Below are 24506 nucleotides of genomic sequence, written 5' to 3'. Positions count from 1 at the left end.
GTGCACGCTACCATTTCTTCTATATCTGTCTTTGGCTAATGGGGCTGGAGTGGTGAGCCCCAAAATGGGGGTAGTTGGTTGTAGAGATGAGAAGCAATCAGCTAGATGGTCGGTCAATGACACAACAGAAAATTCAAGTTGGCCCGAGAAGACATTACATTAGAGGCGGCACCTCAGACAGGAATTGAGGGATGTAGTCCCTACTGCTTTGGCTGTTACTGCTGTGAATAGTAGATTCCTTTTTTTTCTTTTTTAAGATTTTATTTTTAAGTAATCTCTGCACCCAGTGTGGGGCTTGAACTCACAACCCTAGTCAAGAGTCCCATGTTCTACCAGCCAAATGCCCCTTGAATAGTAGATTCTTATTTAACTCTTCAGATTCTATCACTTTTCACTTAAATTTAAATCAGTTTCTTGGGGCTGTCAGTGAAGCATCCAACTCTTGATTTCAGCTCAGGTCATAATCTCAGGGTCATGAGATTGGGCCCCACAGTGGGCTCCACGCTGGGCATGGAGCCTACTTAAGATGCTCTCTTGCTCTCTCTCTCTCTCTCCCCCTCTGCCCCTCCCAATCCCCACTCTCTCTCTCTCTTTCAAAAAAAAATTATTTATATATATCTCAACTTCTTGTGATCAAAAGATACATCTAGTTATGTTCTGGGTCACTGTTATCTTAGCATAGTGGCTTCCATGTTATAAATGCCTCATGTGTTGAATCAATTTGATTTGATTTCAGGACAGTCATTCCAAAAACATGCTAAACCTGGTTAGAGAAATAAGGGTTCCACAACTGGGCCTAAATTCATATCTCCTCATTCCGTCAGGAAGTTTGGGAGGACGTGGGAATTTACTCAGGTTCTCTAACATTCCTGGAAAAGAATGTCATAAGCACTTGAACCTCAACAAGTTGAGAAAAGAATGAATTACGTAGTGGCTAAAATAACATTCTGACTCCACAATCACAAGTGGTCTAGTAACGGAACAAAACAATCACGCACCAGAAGGAGCCCCTGACGAGTTCAGACTTTTTTTCCAAATGCGTCTACACAGCGCAAGAGGAAGTAAGTGCAGGTAAATACAGAAGGGTGGTGTGCGCGTGCACACACACACACACACACACACACACCCGTTAGGGGAAATGACATAATATAAAATAGGCCTTTGTTCTCTTGTTTTATTTATTTCTTTTTTTGAATTTGTTCATTTTAAACAATTCCTGTTTGGGGACCAAGAATGAGCAAAAACATATGCCCGTCAGTGGAAGCAATGACAGACAGAAAGCAGGTGTTTCTAACTCTCAGTTTTGCTTTGATCTTCTGTATCAAAAAGGGAGGGTTGACACTGAAACGGAATGAACAAAAAAGGAGCTGGCAGGGAAATGAAGTTCAAGTCAGTGAAGGAGACGCCCAAACGGTCCCCTTAGAAGAGCTCCGCCATTCTGACCTCAATAAGCTACATCTCACGACACTGACACTGTTGGCCAATGTGACCAAAGGCCAGGCAGTAATGTTCGAGAAATTAAGAAAAGTGATAGACGATGGGGACACACAAAACTGTCTCAGCTTTTAAAAAGAAATAAAGGTAGGTTCTGGAAGCAACAGACTCATCAACTTGATGTTAACTCACAGCAGAGAAATCTTAAAACGGTTTAATCAAGCAGACGGTGAACATTCAGAAAATAAAACAGCTGCACCAATACGCCACAGTGGTTGCATAAAAACAAGGCAGGCCGCGGGGTCCTCCTTTTCTCGTCTGAGCGCCTTGTGAGACAGGTGGAATGAGGAAAGGCAGGCGTGTCCTGGTTTCTCCCTTTGGAAAAGTCCTTCCTGGTGTCTGGGGGAGGAAGGGCTAAAAGTGGGCTACCTCAGTGCACAGTTTTACCAAACTATAACTTACTGCAAACTCAAAAGGCATTGGCTGGGGGCTGCCAGATTCTGTATTTGACCCTCCCCTCATCAATATGTATCAATAAGATTAATTAGGAAAGTTGACAAGCTCTGTGGGGGACACCAGGTTAGGAAGCAGGACTCATCTATGGGCTCCAGAATCAAGGATCAAAAGCATCTTGGTGAGCAGCAATGATGCAATGAAATTTTAAATTCAAGTAAAAAAAAAAATGAGCTCAGTAAAATTCAAATTTCAAAACATCCGATAAAAACAATTCAAATCCTACACTGTATAAATCCTTGGACACGAATAGAGGGCAGGTTCTCTGGAAACAAGGTAAGCGACTCAAAGCAATGTGCTCTTGAGAAAGGACCATCAGACAGACAGAGGAGGAGACTTGCCTGACACGGTTCACAGGAAATGACCCAGAAGTTATGAAGGAAAGTGGGAAATGTAGCGTGAAAACAAGACGACTTCCCTGGAGGGTCTGCGTGAGAACTGCCTCCAAGTATTTGAAGGACAGTTCTCTGAATGAGAGATGGGAAAAGTCCACATCTTGAGGTGAGACCCTCCCCTGAGGTCACGAGGACTAAGACTCCAACTCCGGGAAGACATTTCTTAGCCTCGTCACTATCCAAAAATCCGATGAGCTGCGGGGTGAGGTAGTGAGGTCTCAGCTGCTCGGCCCGCCCAGACGGAGTGGGCGCGAAGGCACGGAGGGTTTAAGAGACTCGATGTCCATGCTGAGGAGCTCATCGTGTAGCTTATTCCCTTACACACAACACCCAGGATGGGATGACGAGGGCAGCATCGTGTAGTGGTTAAAATCTCTGCATCGGCTGCCCAGGTTCCAACCCCAACTCTGCCGCTCACTCACCGTGTGAGTGCAATGACTTTGAGCAAGTTCACTGACCATCTCCCCACCCCGGGACCACGGGTTCCCCAACTGCAAACTGAGGATGATGGGAGCCTGGACCCCCAGGGAGCTACCGTGAAGCTGGGAGTCGATGGCCATGCGGCATCCAGAACCGTGTCTGGGGCGTAGGCAACGCAAAATAGAGTCTGCAATTGATTCTGATCACTCCGCAATCTCTGTGATGGCAATGAAGACTCCTGGGCACCGAGCCTGGGCACAGTGTGACATTCACCTGAGCAGAGAGGAGAACGTCACTAGAAGATGAGAAACGGGGTGTAGGCGCCTAGGGAGTAGAGACCACGGAGACCAGCACAGCAAAAGTAAAAGGGGAAAGCCAGGGACCTCTCTCCTCCTGCAGGAACCCATGGGATTCCTAAAGCCACTGGCAGACCTTTCCATCCCCAAGTCCCCCTTAAGATGCAGGCTGCTGGCGGGTCTTTGTGGTCAGCAAGAGTCCGGGGTCTAGGGCGCAGCCTCGGCAGACCCTGGCATGGGCTTCTCAGGCTCCACCCCCAGATCCATGATCCGGATGGCATTTTCCTTCTTGGAAAGCCAGAAGGCAGGGTAGACCGGCTCTGAAAACTTGCACTCAAACTTGTGAATCAGAGTCATGGCATCGGGCTCCACCCCATAGAAGGAGAGGATCCCCCCCAGAAAGTCCACGTAGATCCCCAGCCTCCGGAAAGGGCCGGCTTTGAGCGGGGTTTCCGTGTCGCTGTGCCAGGCTGTGAACTCCTTCCCGTTCCAGTGCAGGCTCCAGGAGAAGTTGTTTCCAGAAATGCAACCGTTGCGCTCCTCCCCTTTCCGGTCGATGCCTTTGCAGGTCAGGCCAACATAGGTGCCCGCTCCCGAGATCTCTACCTCGAAATAGTACCTGTGCAGGTAAAGGCTCTGTGCGGACAGCACCTGCCGCCAGTGCACGAACCTGCTGGGGAGGTCCGGGTAGGGGTGCTCCCAGGGCGTGGTGTTGGTGACCTTGCGATTGTCCTCCTGCAGCCGGAGATACCTGTGCGCCGTGTCCGGGTCAAAAGAAATGTCACATGCATCTGAGGGGATATGGGAGAAGGGCGGGGAGGCAGGTCAGGAAGGGACAGCTGCTCCGGACAGGGCACTTTGAACCCATCCCGCTTCCCAGGTAAGAGAAAACATCTCTCCTCTGCTCTGTTTACCCCCAGGCCACTGCTCCCCCCAGAAAATAGGTGGGCGAAAACCAGGGAGCAGAGAACACAAGTCATGCCACTTCCTTCCTTTCTGAAGTTCAAATTGCTTGGCATTGACTGTGAGATTTATGGAACCGAATCAAGAAATAAAATCCCCTGATTTAGTCATTCATTCATTCGAAAAATACATATTGAAAGCCGGGCACTCGTCGTCTTCTCAGTGTTGGCAAGGGTTTGTGGCAATAGGCACTCATATACCCACTCCTGATTCTTTTTTTTTTTTTAATTTGACCAATATTTAGCATGGTAAACTCTCACCCATTCCCTCAAACATATTCCTTTTCGAATCCCAGAGAACAAAAAAATAATGGCACCTCCTTGCACCCAGTTGCTGGAGTCACACTGAACTTATTCTGGAAATTTCTTTGCCCCCAGCCTCACCACCGCCCCTCAAAACACACAGACAGCCCCAAGCCTGGTAGATCCCACTTCTGTGCAAACCACTGCTTCACCCCCAATCCAGTCCGGAATCATACAACAGGCTCCTAGCTGGCCATGCTGCTCCATCTTGACCCCCTCCCATCCCCTGTCCACCCCAGAGCCATGGAGCCAGTTTCAGGGTACAGGCTAAGGTAAATCATATCACCCCAGCTTTAAGACCTTGGATAGTGCCTCTTGCCCACAGAATGAAGCAGTGACCCCTCACCCCGGCCTGCACAGCCAGGGATGACTGCCCCTTGCCCGTGTCTCCAGCTTTGGCTCCTGCCCTCTGGCCCTTGATGGCCATGGTCCAGCCCTCCCGGCCTCAGGAACATGCAGCGCTGAGCCCACTTCGGGGCTTTAGCACAGACCATTCTCTCCGTGACCTCATCATCGCCCTAACCTGAGCCTGGGGGATTCCTGCTGATCTTTCAAATTGTAGCTCAGGGCTCATGTCCTCAAGGAGGCCCTCTGTGACTCGCCAGCACTTTCTCTCAGAGCCCTCCCACTTCTTAAGCATCATGGTACTCCACACAATGGGTATCATCTATTTACTTATGGGTTCATTTTGTGCCTGTCTTCCTTCTAATCTATAAACTCCACGTTTCACATGGGACTGGATCCTGGACTTCTGGCTCAGAGATGTTCAGTATATATTCCCCAAGTGAATTAGCATATTCAAGTCTATTTAAGATCTATTAATATAAAAAATTATTTTAGATTAACCCAGAGTTTTCCAAATTTCTTTGTGTCTAGGGAAGGGAAATTCTTTTTGTTGTTGTGGGGGGTTTTTTTGTTTTGGTTTTGTAAGGGAAATTCTTAGCAGTCAATGAGTCACTTTAGAAGGAAAAAAAAGGACACAACAATCTAAGAAGTTAAAAGTAAAAATGAAGGGGCGCCTGGGTGGCTCAGTGGGTTGGCTGTCCGACTCTTGATTTCAGCTCAGGTCCCGGTCTCAGGGTCGTGAGATCGAGCTCCACGTCAGGCTCTGCATGGAATCTGCTTTAGATTTTCTCTCTCCCTCTCCATCGGCCTCTCCCCCAGCTCTCTCTTTCTCAAAATAAATAAACAAAATCTTAAAAAAAAAAAAAAAAAGAAACATGAATGTGAACCGAGAACCATAAAAAGGCATATAGGTGCTCACTTTGGCAGCATCTATACTAAAATGGGAATAATACGGAAATGAGAACAGTCCAAGGACACAGGTCACATGCAAATTCGTGAAGCATTCCATAATTTTACAGGCAGCCAAAGGTACAAAGTTCCAGCTGTAAGAGAAGTCCAGGGGATGTCATGTACAGCCCAGTGACTACCGTTAACAAGACTGTGCTGCAGATCTGATTTTAGTTGATGTGGGGCACTGTCTAGGCATCCGTTGTGCTGCAGATCTGAAAGTTGCTAAGAGAGTAGATCTCAAAAGTTTTCATCATAAAAAAAAAGAATTTTGTAACTACGTGAGGTGATGGATGCTAACCAAACTCTTCATTTCACGATATAGGTGTATGTCAAATCATTATCTTGTACACGTAAAACTAGTATATGTTATATGTCAATTATACCTCAAAAAATGTGTTTTTTTGTTTTTATTCATTTAAGAGAGAGAGAGAAAGAGAGAGCACAAGCAGGGGGAGAGGTAGAGGGAGAAAGAGAAGCAGACTCCCCGCTGAGCTGGGAGCCTGATGCAGGCTCCATCCCAGAACCTGGAGATCCTGACCTGAGACCAAGGCTGATGCCTAACCATCTGAGCCACCCAGGTGCCCCCAAAAATGTGTTTTAAAAAGGCATATCTGGGGCACCTGGGTGGCTCAGTGGGTTAAAGTCTCTGCCTTGGCTCAGGTCACGATCTCAGGGTCCTGGAATCAAGCCCCGAATCAGGCTCTCTGCTCAGCGGGGAGCCTACTTCCCCCTCTGTCTCTGCCTGATGCTCTGCCTACTTGTGAGCTCTCTCTGTCGAATAAATAAAGAAAATCTTTTTTTTTTTTAACTCTTTAAAGAAGAAAGAGTGGTCCCCACTGGTCAAGTTGGCAATTTGAGCCGCATGACTTTGACAGGTCCAACAAGTGGACTCTATAAAAGCCTCAAAGTTAGTAACAACCCCCAAAAAGACAAAGTTAATATCGGGTATGAAAAAAGACCGCCGTAATGTCAAAGAACACAGGTTATATAATACGATATATTTCATCTTTATCCTAATGTCAGGAATAAAGTGTGTTTGGTTTCTTACATTCATTAGATTCATTAGATATTGTTTATAACAATACAGATGTGCTTCCTTCAGGAAGCAGGAAAGAATAAATAAAGGAAATTATGTGGAAGTGGAGAGGTCCTGAGAAAAAGTAGGAGCCGTGGCAAAAGCAGGAAATGGTCCTCGGAATCTGGGGCTCCATGGAGAAGGAGGTCCCGCACTTAGCCAACCAGCGGTCACCCCCAGAAAACAAACAGTAACAGGATTCAACGGCATGTTCCAAAAAGATTAATTTGCCAAATGTCATAAAAATATGCAGTCCTGCCTCTCCTGGGAGATGAAGGTATATGGACTGGTTATGTCCTGATCGGAAACACAGTGGTTTGTTTGTTTGTGTTTTTAAGATTTTATTTATTTATTCATGAGAGACAGAGAGGCAGAGGGAGAAGCAGGCTCCCCAAGGAGTAGGGAGACTGGTGCGGGACTGGATCCCAGGACCCCTGGGGATCGTGACCTGAGCCAAAGGCGCACACCTAACCTTCTGAGCCACCCAGGCGCCCTTGGAAACACAGTGTTCTAAAACACGCTAACAGACCAGATCAGTACCACACAATGACAGGACACCAGGTTACCCAATTCTGGCCAAGCCAGACTTAAAAGGGAGTCATCTGGTAACTAGCCAGGAGCTTCCGACGTGCCAAGTTCATGAAAGACAGACTAAGGGACTGGACCCAGCTTGGGGGAGACTAAGGAGGCAGGGAAACATCTGTGATCCTGGATCAGACTAGGGGCCAGAAAAAGGACATTGGTTGGCATGCTGGGTGAAACGCTTGGATAATTGTATAGATTGGTTAATCAGTGAACTGATGTTTGTTTCCTGGTTTTGGTCAATGTACTGTAGTTAAAGAAAGTGTTAATGTTCGGAGAAGTCCGATGAAAGGCATATTAGAATTCTGTCCTATTTTTTCCACTGCCTTTATGAGTTTGAAATTGTCTCAAACATGAAAACCTGGGTGGCTCAGTGGGTTAAAGCCTGTGCCTTCGGCTCGGGTATGATCCCGGGGTCCTGAGATAGAGCCCTGCGTCAGGCTCTCTGCTCAGCAGGGAGCCTGCTTCCTCCTCTCTCTCTGCCTGCCTCTCTGCCTACTTGTGATCTCTGTCTGTCAAATAAATAAATAAAATATTTTTTTTTTAAAAAGAAAAGTAAAAAAAAATTTTTTTTTTTAATTTAAAATATCCCGGGGCACCTGGGTGGCTCAGTGGTTTGGGGCCTCTGCCTTTGGCTCGGGTCGTGATCCCAGGGTCCTGGGATCGAGCCCCGAGTCGGGCTCTCTGTTCCGCGGAGAGCCTGCTTCCTCCTCTCTCTCTGCCTGCCTCTCTGCCTACTTGTGATCTCTGTCTGTCAAATAAATAGATAAAATCTTTAAAAAAATTTTTTTAAATATCCCATTTAGGGATAGATCTGAGGTTCCAAGAGCCTGAAACTTACAGGAAAGATGGTGTTCTTTTTTTTTTTTTTTTTTAAGATTTTACTTATTTATCTGACAGGGAGAGAGAGATCCCAAGTAGCCAGAGAGGCAGGCGGGGGGGGGGGGGGGGGAGGGGAGGCGGGGGGGAGGTGGTAAGCAGGCTCCCTGTTGAGCGGAGAGCCCAATGCTGGCCTTGATCCCAGGACCCTGAGTTCATGACCTGAGCCAAAGGCAGAGCCTTTAACCCAACGAGCCACCCAGGCGCCCGGAAAGACGGTGTTCTTGCTCCAACAAGCATTACACTGACATCAGTAAGTGGGTAAGGAAAGCTGTTTGCAACTTACATTGGAGGAACTGCTGCCTGGTGCTGGGCTCGGGTTTTGAGGTCCAATACTTGCGCTTGACAACAGCAGACACTTGAGTGCTGATATCATACTCCTCTGGAAAATCAAAGAGTTATGCATGCATAACTGTCCAGGTGGTCAGGAGAACCTAAGAAGCAGGACTTCCCAGCCTCTCTTCCCCGGGCTCCCTGGGGGGAAGAAAGGGCTGGATTCTAGTCACAGCAGAGAGAATCACGCTCAATGGATGATTTCTCTGCGGGTGAAACAAAATACGCTGGAGAATGATCCCGAGCTGACTTGGGTCTCACTTCAAAGTACAGGCATTAGCAACCTTGGAAACTAGTCAGGGAAATTCGAGCCAATGGCAGAATGTAACTAACTCCACTTCTCTGGGTTTGCATCAAAAAATTAAATCATCAAGGTTAAGTGCCCATTAGCCACTGGTCTGGCCAAAAGACAGCTTTGAACATGAGCCATTCCCCCTGATGTCGCCCTCCGTCCCCTGGCTCTCTCCCACTCTGAGAAACACACATTCCATTGCCCACAGCTCAGACAGCTTTCCTCACCTTCCTTGGAGAAATCCTGGAGCTTCTCCTTGTAGTTCTGCAGCAACTGAACTAAGTGCACCGTGGAGTCTGTGATGACTCGGCGGATGCCTGAGAGCTTGTCCTTGAGTCCGATGTAAACGCTAGGGAAGGCACTGTCCTCGGTGTTCTTAAACTTGCAGTACTCCTGCAGGAAAGGAAACACGGCAGAACTTGCCTTCGTTTCTGAAGTTCTGAAACTGGACTGCTCAGGTGACCTCACTTCCTGCATCTGTAAAATGGGTTGATGGCAATGCGGCCATCACAAAGCAGGCATACGTAACATGTCTAGCTCAGGACCTAACAACATAGAAAGCATTTTTTTTTAATTGGGAAAATAGGCTTTTAAAAATCAAGAGACACACACCAAAAATAAACATTAAAAAAAAATAAAAATCAAGAGACACACACACAAATTAAAATTGAAAAATAAAAATAAAAACTGAGAAACACTAGAAGCCTAGGAACAGCTCTAAGGCACCTCCCAGATTAGGGACCAAGGACAAGAACACCTTGTTTGCCAACAGTCCAAATAGCAACAGAAACATTCCTGCTACTTCCATTCCTTTGGGACTTTTTTTTTAAGAATTTTTTTTTAAGATTTTATTTATGTATTTGAGAGACAGAGAGAGCAGGAGCAGATGGGGGGGTTGGGTAGAAGAGGCAGAGGGAGAGGGAGAAGCAGACTCCCCGCTGAGCAGGGATTCCCAGGCACGGCCTGAGCCCAAGGCAGACGCTTAACCGACTGAGCCACCCAGGCGCCCCTCTTTTTTGGAATTTAAACAGAAATCACGGTATGGAAGGGAGGAATGGAGGTGGAGGTACAGCCCTAGGAAGACCCATGAACAGGTCCTCAGGCGGGAATGCTGCCTTCGCCCTGTCCTTTCAGTCTGATACACAGGCTCTCTCTCATTCTTACACGGTGCTTTAGAGTTTGGAAGTGCCTTCGCGTGATAATCGTATGGAGTTGTTTACGCTTCAAAACAAGGCAGTGATTGGGAAAAGCTGCTCTCAGACGCAACACAGTATCAACGTCCAAACTCAGCAGAACATGGCAGGGCAGACTGGATACAGCAGAAAACTTAGCAACGGAAAGTTGTACCAGAATGGTTAGGCAGATTAACAGGCGAGAAGAAAAAGTCCAACCCAGAGAGGTGACAGAAAGAGAAACATTTTAACATCGCATACAGATTTAGTGCCGTACGTGAGAAAAGTGATACTTTAAATCAGTGGGGGGAAGGGGCACCTGGATGGTTCCATCAGATAAGCGTCTGCCTTCCCCTTAGGTCATAATCCCAGGCTCCTGGGATGGAGCCCCCTGTCAGGAGGGCGGGGGTGGGGGGGAGTGGGGGGGGGTCCCTGCTCAGCGGGGAGCCTGCTTCTCCCTCTCCCTCTGCCTGCCGCTCCCTGTCACTGGGGCTCTCTATCTCTCTTTCCAACACATAAATAAATAATCTTAAGAAAAGAAAAGAAACCTATTGACTCAGACTGTATTGTCTGATAAATGAGGAATTTGAGACCCAGAGAGTTTAAGTGACCTGGTTAATAACTACACAGCTATTCAGCGACAGATCTGGGATGATGGCATTAAAGCACCTTATTCCCCAAATCAGTTGTGGTCTCTCAAACCTCTCTACCCATGCATAGGCTCTACCCGGGTCTCTTTGGACATGACTTACTTCCCATGACCCGGTTCCAGCCTCCCACTCTGGGAAGTCTGGCCTTCCCCTCCAGTATTCCCGTATTCTGCTAATACCCACTCCCCCACCCCACCCCACCCCACCCCCACCCCCCCCCATGCCCGGGGCTTCCTGCACACCCCCATTTAAAGGAGCAGTTCCACTCCCGCATTCCCCACATCTGCTACAGGCCTCCCTGAGGGAGGGTGCTCCCTGGCACTAATGACCCTGATGCCTCTGCCTCTGTCCCCGCACCCCCCTCCACCCCCACCCCCACCCCGGACCTCCAGGAATAGGACGGTGTTGCTGATGGCAGCAATCCTCTCCAGCTCCTGCTTGCTCTTCTCCATCTGTGCACTCCGGTGCTCCAGGTGCGTCTTGATGCCGTTGGCCTGGCTCAGAGCCGCTTGCTCCTTCTCCTCCAAGAAGAGCATCACGTCGGCCTGGGCCTTCCTCATGGCGGCAAGCAGCTCCCCAAACTGCTCCTCGGCCACCGCCTTCACCTCTGACACCGACAGCTGGCGAGGGAGGGGGCGGTGAAGAAAACGTTAGCGAGGCATGCAACGTTCTCGAAGCTCAGCCCACAGGACCACAGGACCGTAACCCTGAAAAGCCCGTAAGTGAGGGAGCAACTTTCTATTATAAAAGGAAGATTTGGGGGCGCCTAGGTGGCTCAGTTGGCTAAGCGTCTGCCTTCGGCTCAGGTCTTGATCTCAGGGTCCTGGGATTGAGCCCCATGCTGGGCTCCCTGCTCAGTGGGGGGCCTGCTTCTTCCTCTCTCTGCCTGCCTCTCTGCCTACTTGTGATCTCTCTCTGTCAAATAAATAAATAAAATCTAAAAGGAAGATTTTCTTCTCCTATAAATCCTGGAGTCCTGAAAGAAAAAAAAAAAAAAAAAGGATTTACTCTCCAGGGTGAATTTACTTATCCACCACCATCCACTCCATCTCTCATACATCTGATGCTCTCTGAGACCCCCTGGCAGTCTGGGGTTACGATTCAAACGTCTGAACTCAATTCTCCCACCAGGGAAATGCATGCACTCAGTATACTCAATGGTTCTCTTTCTTTCGGGACTATAGTAATTTGGCTTCTTTGCCCAAATCGGTAACATGAGCTCACTTTCCTGGCATTTCATGACGTCAGATTAAACTGCCCACTGAGCCCATCAGAACTGAAAGGACGTCTATGTGTATAGTGTCTCTATCAGGTACAAAATGTTTAGGGTCGGGGCTCAGCCTGGGTGGCTCAGCGGGTTAATGCCTCTGCCTTCGGCTCAGGTCATGATCCCAGGGTCCTGGGATCGAGCCCCACATCATCGGGCTCTCTGCTCAGCAGGGCTCCTGCTTCCTCCTCTCTCTCTGCCTGCCTCTCCGCCTACTTGTGATCTCTGTCAAATAAATAAATAAAATATTTATAAATAAATAAATAAAATCTTTTAAAAAAATGTTCAGTAGCCACGGCCACTGAACATGGCAGGACCCACACACCTGTGCAGAAGGACTGTACTGTCCAAATGAAATACAAAGCAAAGTCCATGTCATAAACACTAAGGGTTTGCACAATGGCACTTAAGCAGGTGCATGTGTACACTGCCCTTTGAGAGGATGAACAACCTTTATGCCTGCCTTCAGTCAATATCATGTTTATAACATCAAGCCAGGGTGAATGCTTTCCTCGGTCCTTCGGTAGTTCTTCAGGACCGGAGCGGACGGCTCCATCGGACACCGTCCAGTTTAAGCTTCATCGAACCATCTTGGACATTCTTGCCTTTGCTCACAGCCCCTTCACCTCATTGCACAGCCCCGAGTTTGTTCTCTGCCTGCCTCAGTGTTCCCCGCTGTCCCCACCCACGCCGCTCCCATCTCAGAGCAATCCTGAGCAACTCCCCCGGGTGCTGTTCTCTGTTCCTCCTCTCGAGAGCAACAGCCAGGCCTGGGCTCCAGGGGGGCCCGAACAACAGATATCTCAGAGGCTGAGGCTGTTAGGGCACCTCTGTCCCCTGGAAGGAAAGATGGGGAGGGAAGGAGGAGACTAAGGGGGGCCTGGAAAGGAAAGGTAAGGACTCAGTAAGGATGGCACTCTGGGCCCAGGGCTTGTGAAAGCCTTAAAGTTTGCAGGGAGAATAGGAAGAAATGATGATGCCAGGTAGCTGGGGACCCTGCTTGGTCAGGGCTCTGGAATGCACGCCCACAAGAATGCCTAGCGGCCACCCAGTCTTCAATCTACTGGCAAGGAAGGATAGATGGAGAAGGACGAGGAAGGAATCGAGAGCATCTTTGCTGGGGGTGGGAAGATGGGTAGAGCCTCTCTCTACATGTCATTTTCTTGCCAACTGCCCCATCCCCACCTGTTGGCTTGCTCGAGGCTGGGGCAGCTGAACAGAACTAGAAATAAATGAGCTGGTAATGGGGACTAAGTAAGAAGGCAGATGGGAGATCTTCCCCCAAATTCCTCTATCCCAGACAAAGAGCCCATGAAGAACAGTAGCTGTCATGTAAGTGCCCAACATTAAATCTGTCATCCCTGAAGCATCCATTCCCAAAGACAGCCATCTGGAATAAACAGATTGCCAACTGTGTGAGCACCACAACCAGGCAAGGGATTGGGCCGCCCCACCACCAAGCTCCCTCTTTCAGAGTTCCCTGGGGGATCTAGATATCTGCCCCCTTGAGTGACCCTGCGTCTTCCCAAGATTGAATTCCTGTTCTTTTTTTTTTTTTAAGATTTTATTTATTTATTTGACAGACAGAGATCACAAGTAGGCAGAGAGGCAGGCAGAGAGAGAGGAGGAAGTAGGCTCCCCTGCTGAGCAGAGAGCCTGATGTGGGACTCGATCCCAGGACCCTGAGATCATGACCTGAGCCGAAGGCAGAGGCTTTAACCCACTGAGCCACCCAGGCGCCCCTGAATTCCTATTCTTATGCTTGAAATAAGCCAACTAAGAGTGAACCCATGAAACCCTAGACACCCACCTTGAACCCCAGTAAAGGCAGACCCAGGTCTATATTCTCTCCTTCCCTCTCTACCTGCAACCTTGCAGTGTGGCCTGTGGCCTTTGGCAGCATTCTGTGTCCTCCAAGACCTTTGAGTAATAAATCTCATTCTTCAAAATGCCCTGAGAGTTCCCTGCTGACGTGCATCCCCCAATCGCAAGTTTCTCACAGAAGCACAATACCACGAGGCTGAGAAGCAGGAGTCTGAAGAGAGACTTCAGGGTCCAAATCCTCTCTCTTCCACGAAGGCCTTCCTGAGGAAGGCTGGATAGAAGGAGGCTTCAACTGATGTTGGAGAACTGACTCTTCCACTGTCAAATGTGACCTCTCTTTCCTACACTGTTATATGGAGAAGTACCTGTTCCCAGGGTACATGGGTGGCTCAGTCGTTAAGCATCTGCCTTTGGCTCAGATCATGATCCCGGGGTCCTGGGATAGAGCTCCCTGCTCAGCAGGAAGCCTGTTTCTCCCTCTCCCTCTGCCTGCGCTCCCCCTGCTTGTGCTGTCTCTGTCAAATGAATAAATAAAATCTTTCCAAATAAATAAATACTTGCTCCTTGCATGGAAATGGAATATGCAAAGGATATTATTTACATAATATGTAATGACAAAGAAAGACCAAAGAGAGGAGGGGCCACACGGGTAGCAAAGTATGGAAGCTAATGGCTTAAAGAGATTGAGGATGGTGCTTGCGCCTGTGAACATGTTGAGTTCCTTAGGTTGAGGGAGCAGTAATCCCAGGTTCCTTTTTCATCAGTCTGGGCCCCCAGACAAGTCTCGTCATCGCTCTGTGTTCATGTCCCTTGTACATGTTGGCTATTGTGATAACTACCTCCCCAAGTTACCACACAGTCATGAGAAAAGCTGAGTAGGGATCAAAGTGTCTGAAAAATAAAGGGCTAGAAAAAAGGCAGGATGCTCCGTGTGGTTTTCTAGATAATCTTGAGCCTGGAAATCAACAATCTCCGAAGGTTTACGAGACTTTAAAAGGAAAATTATTTCTCTTCTTTTCATAAGATGATGTGGGTGCGAAAGAGGTGTTGATCTTTCACAGCTAGTTAGTTGTAAACACTGAGAAGGAGGAAATTAAACTGAAATGGATAACATGTGTCAGATGTGGGTGGGTGGGTGGATGGATGGATGGATGGATGGATAGATGGATGGATAGATGGATGGATGGATGGATAGACGGTTGGATGGATGGATGGGTGGGTGGATGGATGGATGGGTGGATGGATGGATGGATAAATGGGTGGATGGATAGGTGGATGGATGGATGGATGGAAAGATGGATGGATGGATAGATGGATAGGTGGATGGATGGATGGATGGATGGATGGATGGGTGTACGGATGGATGGATAGATGGGTGGATGGATAGGTGGATGGATGGATGGAAAGATGGATGGATGGATAGATGGATGGATGGATGGATAGATGGGTGGATGGATAGGTGGATGGATGGATGGAAAGATGGATGGATGGAAGGATGGAAAGGTGGATGGATAGATGGATGGATGGATAGATGGGTGGATGGATGGATAGATGGGTGGGTGGATAGGTAGGTGGATGGATGGATGGATGGAAGGATGGATGGATGGATGGAAAGGTGGATGGATGGATGGATGGATGGATAGATGGAAAGAATCATTCATGGTATGCAAAGATGTTGCTGCTCACTCACTATCATAGCTTAGGTGTTTCACATTCTTTTTTGAGTGGTGGTTTGGCTTTCCACTAATGAGAACTATTTGTGGAACTCTTTGGGTCCACTTAGAGTTTATATGAAAAGTGTCCATAAACTAGAGAGACTAAAACCAAGTAGCCTGTCACACCACTGGCCTTATCAAGTTACCATCCATGAATCAAGCAGTTCTCCACTCTTTTTTCTTGCTGCCAGGACACAGGACTGGTGACACTTGCATGCCAAGCACCTTCCTAAGATAGAAACCCAGATTCTCTGCCTGATTTGTAGAGTTCTAGCTAGATGCCCCTCCGCCCCACACCCCCAGCACGCCTTTCTTCCGGTCAAAAAAGCATATGCAAATGTAAAAACAAGAATGCTGTTATTACAGGACAAATCTGGCTCTTACTCTGTATCATTAAAAAGTAAATCACTTGCCAGTTTTGAACCTTAATTTCATAGGAAACGCTGACAGCAAGCGGAGGCCCCCCCATCATGGAGCCGCTCATACCTCTACCTACAATTCTCATTTGCTAAGAAACCCCAAGGAGCCCATGGACATGGAGGCTGGGCCTGCGACCCCATGTCCCACAACCCCAAATGGGCACAGCAGGTGACCCAGAGTAGCCTTACCAAAACGGATTTGTGATTGGCTTGGAGCCTGGCAATGGCGTTTTCATTCAACTTCAGCTTCCGTTCCAGCTCTAACTGGGTGTCCCGAAGTTCAGCCTAAAAGGGAAGAACGGCGTTAAGGAATATACACAGAATATGTCCCCGGGAGCAAAGGTGCTACCTACCCCTCCTGCATGGAAAGGAGTATCTGACCTTGGGAGCCACCTGGAGGGCCCTAAAAGGACACGAAGGGTCAGCTGTGTGCCAGCGCCTCCTGGTGCTGAACTCAGCACAGATCAGCTAAGAATACCACAAGCACATACAGTATGCAACAATAGTCATTACTTCCAGCATTGAGACGAATCAGCGTGTATCGCCCTGACCACACCCATGGTAGTGAAGTACCATTATCCCCATTTCTCAGATGATACAATCAAGCCATCTGGTCAAGGTCATACAGTTCAATGCTGGAGTCCAGCCCAGCCCATCTGGCCCCAGAATAACGTTAACAAGGAGGAGGAGCTAGAGCCAAGCCTGGGAACCCCAGCTTTTCTACTTAGCAGCCGATCCTTTGGAAAAATCTACTTAACCTCTCTAGGATTGCATTTCTTCACCTGTGAAATGGGGATAACAAATGCACCCAACCCACGGGGGTTTTGCGAGGACTGAGTGAAAGAGCGTGCGTTAATGCGAACTTGCTCCAGCAGCGGGCACATTGTGTGTGTGCCCCCAACGTCAGCCATCATGGGGGCCCCTCTTCTTGGTTACTGCTACTGATGAGGGAGCAGAGCCTGGCTAATGACAGAGCAGAAGCGGACACCCTGCAACCTCCCTCCCTCCACCTGCCACTTCTGGGTGGGACCTGTGTGACATTCTTCTAAAGATCTCCCAACTCTTTTTTTTTTTTTTAAGATTTTATTTATTTATTTGAGAGAGAGAGAGAGAGAGAGAGAGCATGAGAAGGGAGAAGGTCAGAGGGAGAAGCAGACTCCCCACGGAGCTGGGAGCCCGATGTGGGACAGGATCCCAGAACTCCAGGATTAAGACCTGAGCCAAAGGCAATGGCTTAACCAACTGAGCCACCCAGGCATCCCTAAAGATCTCCCAACTATCTTAAAGTCAATGCCTTGCTGGAGAGAAAAACAACCTTAACTTGACAATGGCAAGGCCTCCAGTATCTTGTGGATCCTCTTTAGCATATGAAAGTTCTTTTGAAACCTCTCTTTTCTTTACTTCCCCCATCTCCCAAGTATATAATCAGCCACCACCACCCCACACACACAGCGCTGGGGCAGCAGCTCTTTCCGCCCACAGGGCCCATCCCATGCTTTAATAAACCACCATTTTGCACCAAAGACGTCTCAAGAATTCCTTCTTGGTCCCAGGCTCCGGACCTCACCCCACTGAACCTCACCTAGATTCCAAAACCACATCACTACCGTGGCCGCTCTCCATCACACACTCACCACCGCGAGCCAGGCCAAGCTAGGCCTCCCCACCTGGGCAAGTGCGTGCCTGAGAACCTCAGGTTTGCCAGCTCTGACTCCACTGCCTGCTTCACCCTTCCGTCTGGAGACTCCCTAAACACTTTCTGCCAAGACGTGGGCCAAGCCATGAAGCCTCAACCTCTGCGGCCTTCAAAGGCCCTCCAAAGGCATGAGTCAGCACGAGAGAAAAGACAAGACTGGTTTTAAATGCTTCCAATAGGTTCTATCGGCATCAGAAGCTGCATGTTTGCACCCTAAGGGAACTCAGTGGGCATCAATGGTCTCTGCTCCCCGCCCCCCGCCCCCCACCCCGCCACAGGAAGCCTGGGGAAAATTCCAGGCCCCCTAGTGAGGGGGGACCAGAGGCCTGGCTCACTCTGCAAAAGGCACAGAACTTCTTAGTTTTGTTTTGTTTTGCTCAGGATCTGGGTTGCTGACTTGGAGCTGAGGGAGCCCTGTGACCCCCATCCCTGAAACCTGTTTGGGGGTGGGGGGAGGGTCTGGCGTATTTGAGGGCAGTCCTGTAAGGATTGAAGGTGGGGGGGGGGGTGAAGTGCTTGTTTTAAGGTGGTGAAGACCACAACAGAACACATCCTGGCAAGGGGCCTGGGTAGTCCCAGCAGGATCCAGAGCCATGGGGGAAACTCCCAGAAAGTAGCCAGGGAGGGGGTGCTCTCCCCTGCCTGCAGATTGCCATAAAAGGAGAAAAGGACTACCTAATGGGGACCTCTCTGAGTCACCCCAAGGGAAGACACTCCGGATTACCACAAAAGGTAGGGCCGCTTCGGGAGACCTGCCTCTCCAGTTATGCCTGTTCCTAGGACATGACGGGGAGGGGTGGGGGGGGCTCAGGCTCTGGCTCTAGGGTTTCCCAAGATGCGGGCCATTCACTCGTCTCAGAAAAGCGGGACAGCAAAAAGATGGGATTGGGAGGGAGACAAACCATAAAAGACTCAATCTCAAAAAACAGACTGAGGGTTGCTGGGGGAAGGGGGGACGGGAGAGGGTGGTGAGGAAATGGACATTGGGGAGGGTATGTGCTACGATGAGTGCTGTGAAATGTGTAAACCTGGCGATTCACAGACCTGTACCCCTGGGGATAAAAATACATTATATGTTTATTAAAATAAAAATTTTTTTAAAAAAATAACAACAACAACAAAAAAAAGCGGGACAGCAGTGCCAATGAGAGCAGGCAGCCCTGTATTGGAGGGCACAGAGGGTCCTGCCTACTTCAGCAAGGTAATAAGTGTTGTGCCAAAGCCACAGTATTGGGGGTGTGAAGACCCGCCACTGTTGGCCATCTGATCTCTGTCAAATCGCCGAGCTTCTCCCCTGGGGCATGGGGCACAGGAACAGATTAACATAATTGTTCTTGCTTCTATCTACAGGGGAAGGTGGTACCCAGAGCTTAGGGGTCAGACTTGGGGTTAGAGATGCAAATAGGAGAGGAGAGGGAGGGAGAAGAGAGAAAATTCCGGGCGGTCCAGGTTCCTCTGTATTTCCATCTGCACAATGGTGGCCCTTCTGAGTCGGCCTGGACTGACTTCATTTCTCAGCCAGTGGGTCATAACCTACCACATGCCAGTCCAGTCAAATAGGACACCCTCCCTGCTCTTGGAAGACATACAGCCTGGCAGAATGTGTAAGAACAACAACAATTTAAAAAAACAAGTTATGTGATACTGAGTCCAAGGCATTTCTCAGAACGTCTAGAAGAAATTCTTTTCCTGAGTGCCCTCAAAGCATCCGTGTTGTGGCCACCAGCAAAGGGGCTGTGGAAAATGCTGGTTCCTTGCTCCCCCGCGATGCATGAATACCTGTGGCTTGCAGAGACTTGGGTCCTGCTCTATAAGGAGACTGTGTTCCCAGGCTGCTTCCAGTCCCGAACCTTCTGGAACCGATGCTAAGGCTAAATGTGATGTGGGCCCATGATCTAAGACAGATCTTCCCACTCCCAAGAACCCTGCCATCACTCTTGCTGACAGCTCCTTCCTGCACCAGGTAGCAGGTCACGGTCATGTCTCAGCCCTTAGGTACTTCCAGGGAGCTGTGGAACTTGCCTTGGCTTCCTCCTTCGAATCCAAGCCCCCTGACGACACAATGTGTTCTCACCCTGAGCCCATAGGAAGCAATCGATGATGTGTGATAAGCTTGAGGAAGAACAAGAAAGAACCATGTGCACTTCCAGGGTCAGAACAAACAAGGAAATGGCCAAAGGAGTCCAAGTTTTAACAGGTTTTGAACGCACACAGGCAGCTACCCAGCCAGGCCAGCTGACCTTGAAAGCAAAGGGGCCTTAGGAAGCTGGCCTGGGGCAGAGAGAAGTCCCCAACAGGAAGAGCTGGGATCTGTTAGACCAGCAGGATGGAACATGTATCCAAGAACACCCATTTCCCAAAATCCGGGAGTTCTGCCCCCTGGCATAGCTAGAGACGGGATAAGCTTCAGGAGGGGTTCCCTTGGTTAACTGAGAAGTCAGTGGCTCTGGGGATCTGATGCAGATCTCAGCCGCTTTGTGTCCTCGTGACCGACCCCGCTATTTACACTTTCCTACAAGGACGTGCCTGCTTGAGTAATTTGCCCTTAACACAATCCAAAGTGACCTTCAGTGAGTCACTCCAGCAGGCGGGGGGCTAGCTGAAGGGGATACGAGGTTTCTGGGGCCTTCGTTATGCCGGGTAAAACTTTCAAAATAATCCTGGGGGCATGTGCAGTCTCATCAAGCCACTGTGTCTTCTGGGCTGATCTCCTGGGCTCCTTGCGAGAAATCTTTTGGCTCCTAAGATTTGGCAGAGCCACCTGGAGTGTGGCTGCCCTTACGAAGGAAACTTGCTCTCTGAGCTGAAAACAAGGCCACAGGAAAGAAATGGCGAGAGCTCTCTCAGGGAGAGCAGAAGAGTGGAGGTTTTGAACTGGGGTCCTCACCAAAAATCTGGGGTGTGGAGCTGCTGGATTGTACCTCTAGCCGTGACTGCTTTTCAAGACCAAAAGTTGCTCTGGAGCTCCTTACCCAGTTTTTATCTTACCCTACACAGTCTCCTTGCCTGAACTTAAGGCTCCGTACATGCTCTCCTCAACTCTTTCCGCTCAGAATTACAATTACCCTAACTCTCTGCCATGCACCAGTCTACACTGTGCTTAAAATTCATATTGTATCCATGTCAGTATAGACACAATGTTTCTGAGAGGAAGCAGAAGAAAGTAGTGTTTGTTTAAGGAAGGAGGTGGGGGGGCTCCAGGCTGGAGGGAGAGCTTTTCCTGATATGATCTATTGCAAATTTGGTGGAGATGGCTTTTTAACATGTATATGCATCCTTTTTCCAGTTACATTCAGATATTAGACCCCAAGAGAACAGCAGTACACTTTGTCTTAGTATCTCTACTATATGTGTGGCAGGATTTGGGTACCCCCCCCAAAAGGTAAGGTTGTAATAATGTCATCTCGGGGTCCTTCACTCACGTTCCCGATGTAGGGTGATGTTCCAAAAGCTTCCATTCCTCCCTCCATGACTTAGCTGTCTGTGTGAGCTTGGCAAAATGTGACGATAAAGAAGATTGCCACCCCAGAGAGTTATCTGAATGAGAAAATGCACAGAAAAAGCATCTGGCCCAAGGCGATGCTCAGTGAGGACCGTTTTCGCTCAACTCTGTCTTTTCCCTTTGCCCCGTCTCTCTGTTGATTGAGAGCCTCTGCATGGTTACGGAGGCGTATTATACTGACCCTCATCCTGGTTATGTGTGGCAGCAAACGGCTTTCCTGATGGGACATTTCCCTGACTCCGGAAACATTGGAAGCAGCTGGCAAGTGCCTCCCTGAGCTGGGATTGGTGACTCACTAGCATCTGGAATGCAGAGCTTTCCAGAACAATGGCCACGGACACTGGATTCAATCTGCGCCTAAGGAAGGACATGGAGGAGGGGCTCTAGCAAGTAAGCCCTTCCCTTTGCTGCCCAGGAACATTGGACCGAAGAATTACGGTGGGGCTCCCGCCCTGTGCTGTGCAAACAGGGAGCTGCCCGCAGAATGAACGTAAGGAATGTGGGAGAAAAGTCAATTGCACTGCCCTACCCAACGGGAAAAAAAAAATTGCTCCTGAAAAGTCAAAGTGTGAGAAACCACGAACACAAAGTAGCTAAGTCCATTCCCAAGAACTTCCCCATGCTCTGGGCTTTAGGGCAAAGAAAAGCTGGTTGTTCTAGAAACAGTTTCCCTATCTGATAAGAGTAAAATTACAGGCTGTGAGTGTGGTATTACTTAGTCCCTCCCAGTACCTCTGTCTGATGAGGAACTTCTACTTGCCCTAAGTTTCCAACTGTAGGCTATCTTGGCGTGTTTTCAAGCTCTCGGATTTCACAGCGGGTATTTCTAGAGGAGCACTTTCTACTGGTCTCCCGTTTGGGGTAAAGGGGAAAAAGAGAAATTAAGTGAAAGGTTTGTTTTTTTTTCTCTTGAATTTCTGCCAAGGTTTACATTTCATTCGTTGCCACACAGATCCAGCCAGAAGGTGACGTCACTGCCCTGAGCCCCAGAACTCCTACTCCTGTACCCCACACCCAAACACACATCCGTCCCTGAAAGCAGAGTAATGGCGAGGAAACTAGCAAGCATGAGGTCAGACAGACACACACAGAGACAGTACAGGGACAGCCGGATGGAGATGGGAGCAGAGCGACCCACTTCAGTTTCCAAAGCCAAGTGCAGTAGATGATTTACCCTGGACGAACAGCCAGGGACTAAGGCTGAAGTCCTTGGCAGGACTCAGAGCGCAGAAGCGAAGTCGGGAGCCCCGGGAGCTGTGGCAGTGGTGCCCACCTCCCTCTCCTGCATGGACCCCAGCACTTGCCTCCTTGTCCCTCCGGGCAGCATCCAAGGAAACCGAGGAATGGCCCTTGTGCTCATCCTGGCCACACTCCTGGCAGATGCACTGCCCGTCGGGGCGGCAGAAGGCGACCAGTGGGCTGTGGTGGGCAGGGCAGGTGCGCAGGTCCCGGTCCTTCACGGGCTCGGTCAGCTGGTGGCTGTGCAGTCTGCTGTTCTCCTGGTGAGGCCGCAGGTGCTCCTCGCAGTAATTCACCATGCAGGTCAGGCAGGACTTGACCGCCTTCACCCTGCCAGTCCCGAGGCAGAAGTCACATAGGATCTCCGCCTCCCCCTCACCGTCAGGATCCCCCTGCCCTACAGAGCCGCTGCCCTGTCCCTCTGTCTCCGCCTGAGGGCTCCCCAGGGATCCCATGTCCTCTTCGTCAGCCAGGCTGCCTGACCCAGAGTCTGGGCTCACAGTGGCCAGAGGGTGAGCCGGGATCCCAGGCAGTGGCCCTGGGTCCATCAGATCCAACTCAGCCATCTGGAAGACTCTGGCGCCGGAGCCGTCCTTCCTCTGCCCCGTGGCCCAGGCAGGATCTTGTGCGGCCCAAGTCAGACGAGAAAGCCACGCCTCGATGATTGCAGCTGTCACAGGAGTTTAACTGTTTCCGCCCTGCCGGAGGAAGCTCAGTTAGTCATTACTCCGATCCGCTTGGACGCCGGCCAGCGGCTGTGACGACAGGGCAGCTAGGTTGTTCAGGCTGAGGACGGCCGCTCCCAACGTCTCCCCAGGGGCTCAGGCCCCTCCTTGGGTCCAGCCCCGAAACTTCTATTCTTGCATGAAATCGTTTGCGCCCTGTAGGCTCAGCCAAAGATCATGTGTGTCCGTGGCTGCTCTGGAAAGAATTCGAGATTCCTGAGCTCTGCTGTAAAAAGCCTGCGGTGCTTTATGAGGCTTGACCAGCTACATTTTTTGTTTGCCTTTTTTCAAGGGATCTAAAATGTGAGGACTTCAACGATAGGTCAGACCTTCACTCCTTCCCATCTCGTAGAACTGGGCATGAGGCATCTAAGAAAAGGAGGGTACGGGCCCCTGCCCCTGACCTTGCCCAAGCCACCTTCTTGCAAATGGGTGTTCAAGGGATCAGAGGGTCAGGGACAGGGTCAGGGAAGAACATGTCTCCTTCTACATAAAGCTCAAATCAGACAGCTCTCCCGGGCTACACATCCCACCCCATGGTTCCTAGAAAGAGGTGTGTACCGAGAAACAGCCCCTTTGCCCACTTAATAAGGTGTTTCTGGACACAGCATGTATGAGTGTTCTTATGCTGTCAAAATAACAAAGTACCACAGACTGGTGGATATAAACCACAGAAATTAATTTTCTCATGGTTCTGGAGGCTAAAATCCAAGATCAAGGTGTCAGCGGGGCTGGGTTCTTCTGAGGCTTCTCTCTCCTTGGCTTATAGATGATCATCTTCTCTGTTTTCACCTGGCCTTCCCTCTGTGTGTCTGTGTCCCAACTGATCTCCTCTTATAAAGACACCAGTCTTACTGGATTAGGGCCGCCCTAGCAACCTCCTCTTAATTACCACCTTAAAGACCTTGTCTCCAAATACAATCACATTAAGAGGTCCTGGGTGTGAGGAGTTCAACAGATGGATTTGGGAGAGAAAGACACTATTTAGCCCAGAACACCTGGGCAGAGGACAGCACAGGAAGTATCTAGCTCCTTAAAAGAAAGGAACTCCCAGGCATCACCACAGTATGGGGATCTACAGTTGTGCTTAGTATCTGCGGGATGGGCACCAAGGGACCCAGGATGATTCCAGGGTGCCTGGACCCCAACATCTGTATCCTGGAGAGGTTCTACAGCTTCCTCCCCACCAGGACTTTTTTCAAACATACTCAAAGGGATTCGAAAAGCTTATGAAACGGAGAAAGAGTGGGGGAGGGGGCCCTGGTCCAGTTCACCCCTGGCATCTGGGGTTGAGGCGACTCCAAGACATGGTACTACTCCCCTGTGGCTCTACACCCTGCACCCCGCCCCCCTCCCCCCCAGCTCTGCAGGATCTGGGTTAAACCAGATAAACCAAGGCACATTTCTTGTCGCTAACCAAGATGTTCCAAAAATTCAAAAACTCTAGCGGTTGCTCGAAGTTGGAGGGCATGAAGATAGTAAAAAATCTCTCTCAGCCACAGCCCTGTTGTATTTTC

At 49.4% G+C, this 24506-nt stretch overlaps 1 protein-coding gene across 1 annotated transcript; it reads right to left on the bottom strand.

Moving 5' to 3' along the window:
• Window positions 1–1192: 1192 nt before the first annotated feature.
• On the bottom strand, window positions 1193–22887 carry LOC308357581 (tripartite motif-containing protein 16-like protein). Its single transcript, XM_080827218.1, has 6 exons — window positions 22330–22887; window positions 16017–16112; window positions 10989–11222; window positions 9008–9173; window positions 8442–8537; window positions 1193–3849 (listed from the first exon to the last, which is right to left on the bottom strand). Exons 1-6 carry the CDS (start codon window positions 22828–22830, stop codon window positions 3266–3268), a joined length of 1677 nt encoding a protein of 558 aa, XP_080683344.1. The 5' UTR covers window positions 22831–22887; the 3' UTR covers window positions 1193–3265.
• Window positions 22888–24506: the final 1619 nt, after the last annotated feature.

The sequence above is a fragment of the Martes martes genome, assembly GCF_963455335.1.
Source record: "Martes martes genome assembly, chromosome: 16".
In the NCBI taxonomy this organism is placed as follows: Eukaryota; Metazoa; Chordata; class Mammalia; order Carnivora; family Mustelidae; genus Martes; species Martes martes.
The sequence above is the reverse complement of the archived record's forward strand: the minus strand, read 5'-3'. Positions and strand labels throughout refer to the sequence as shown.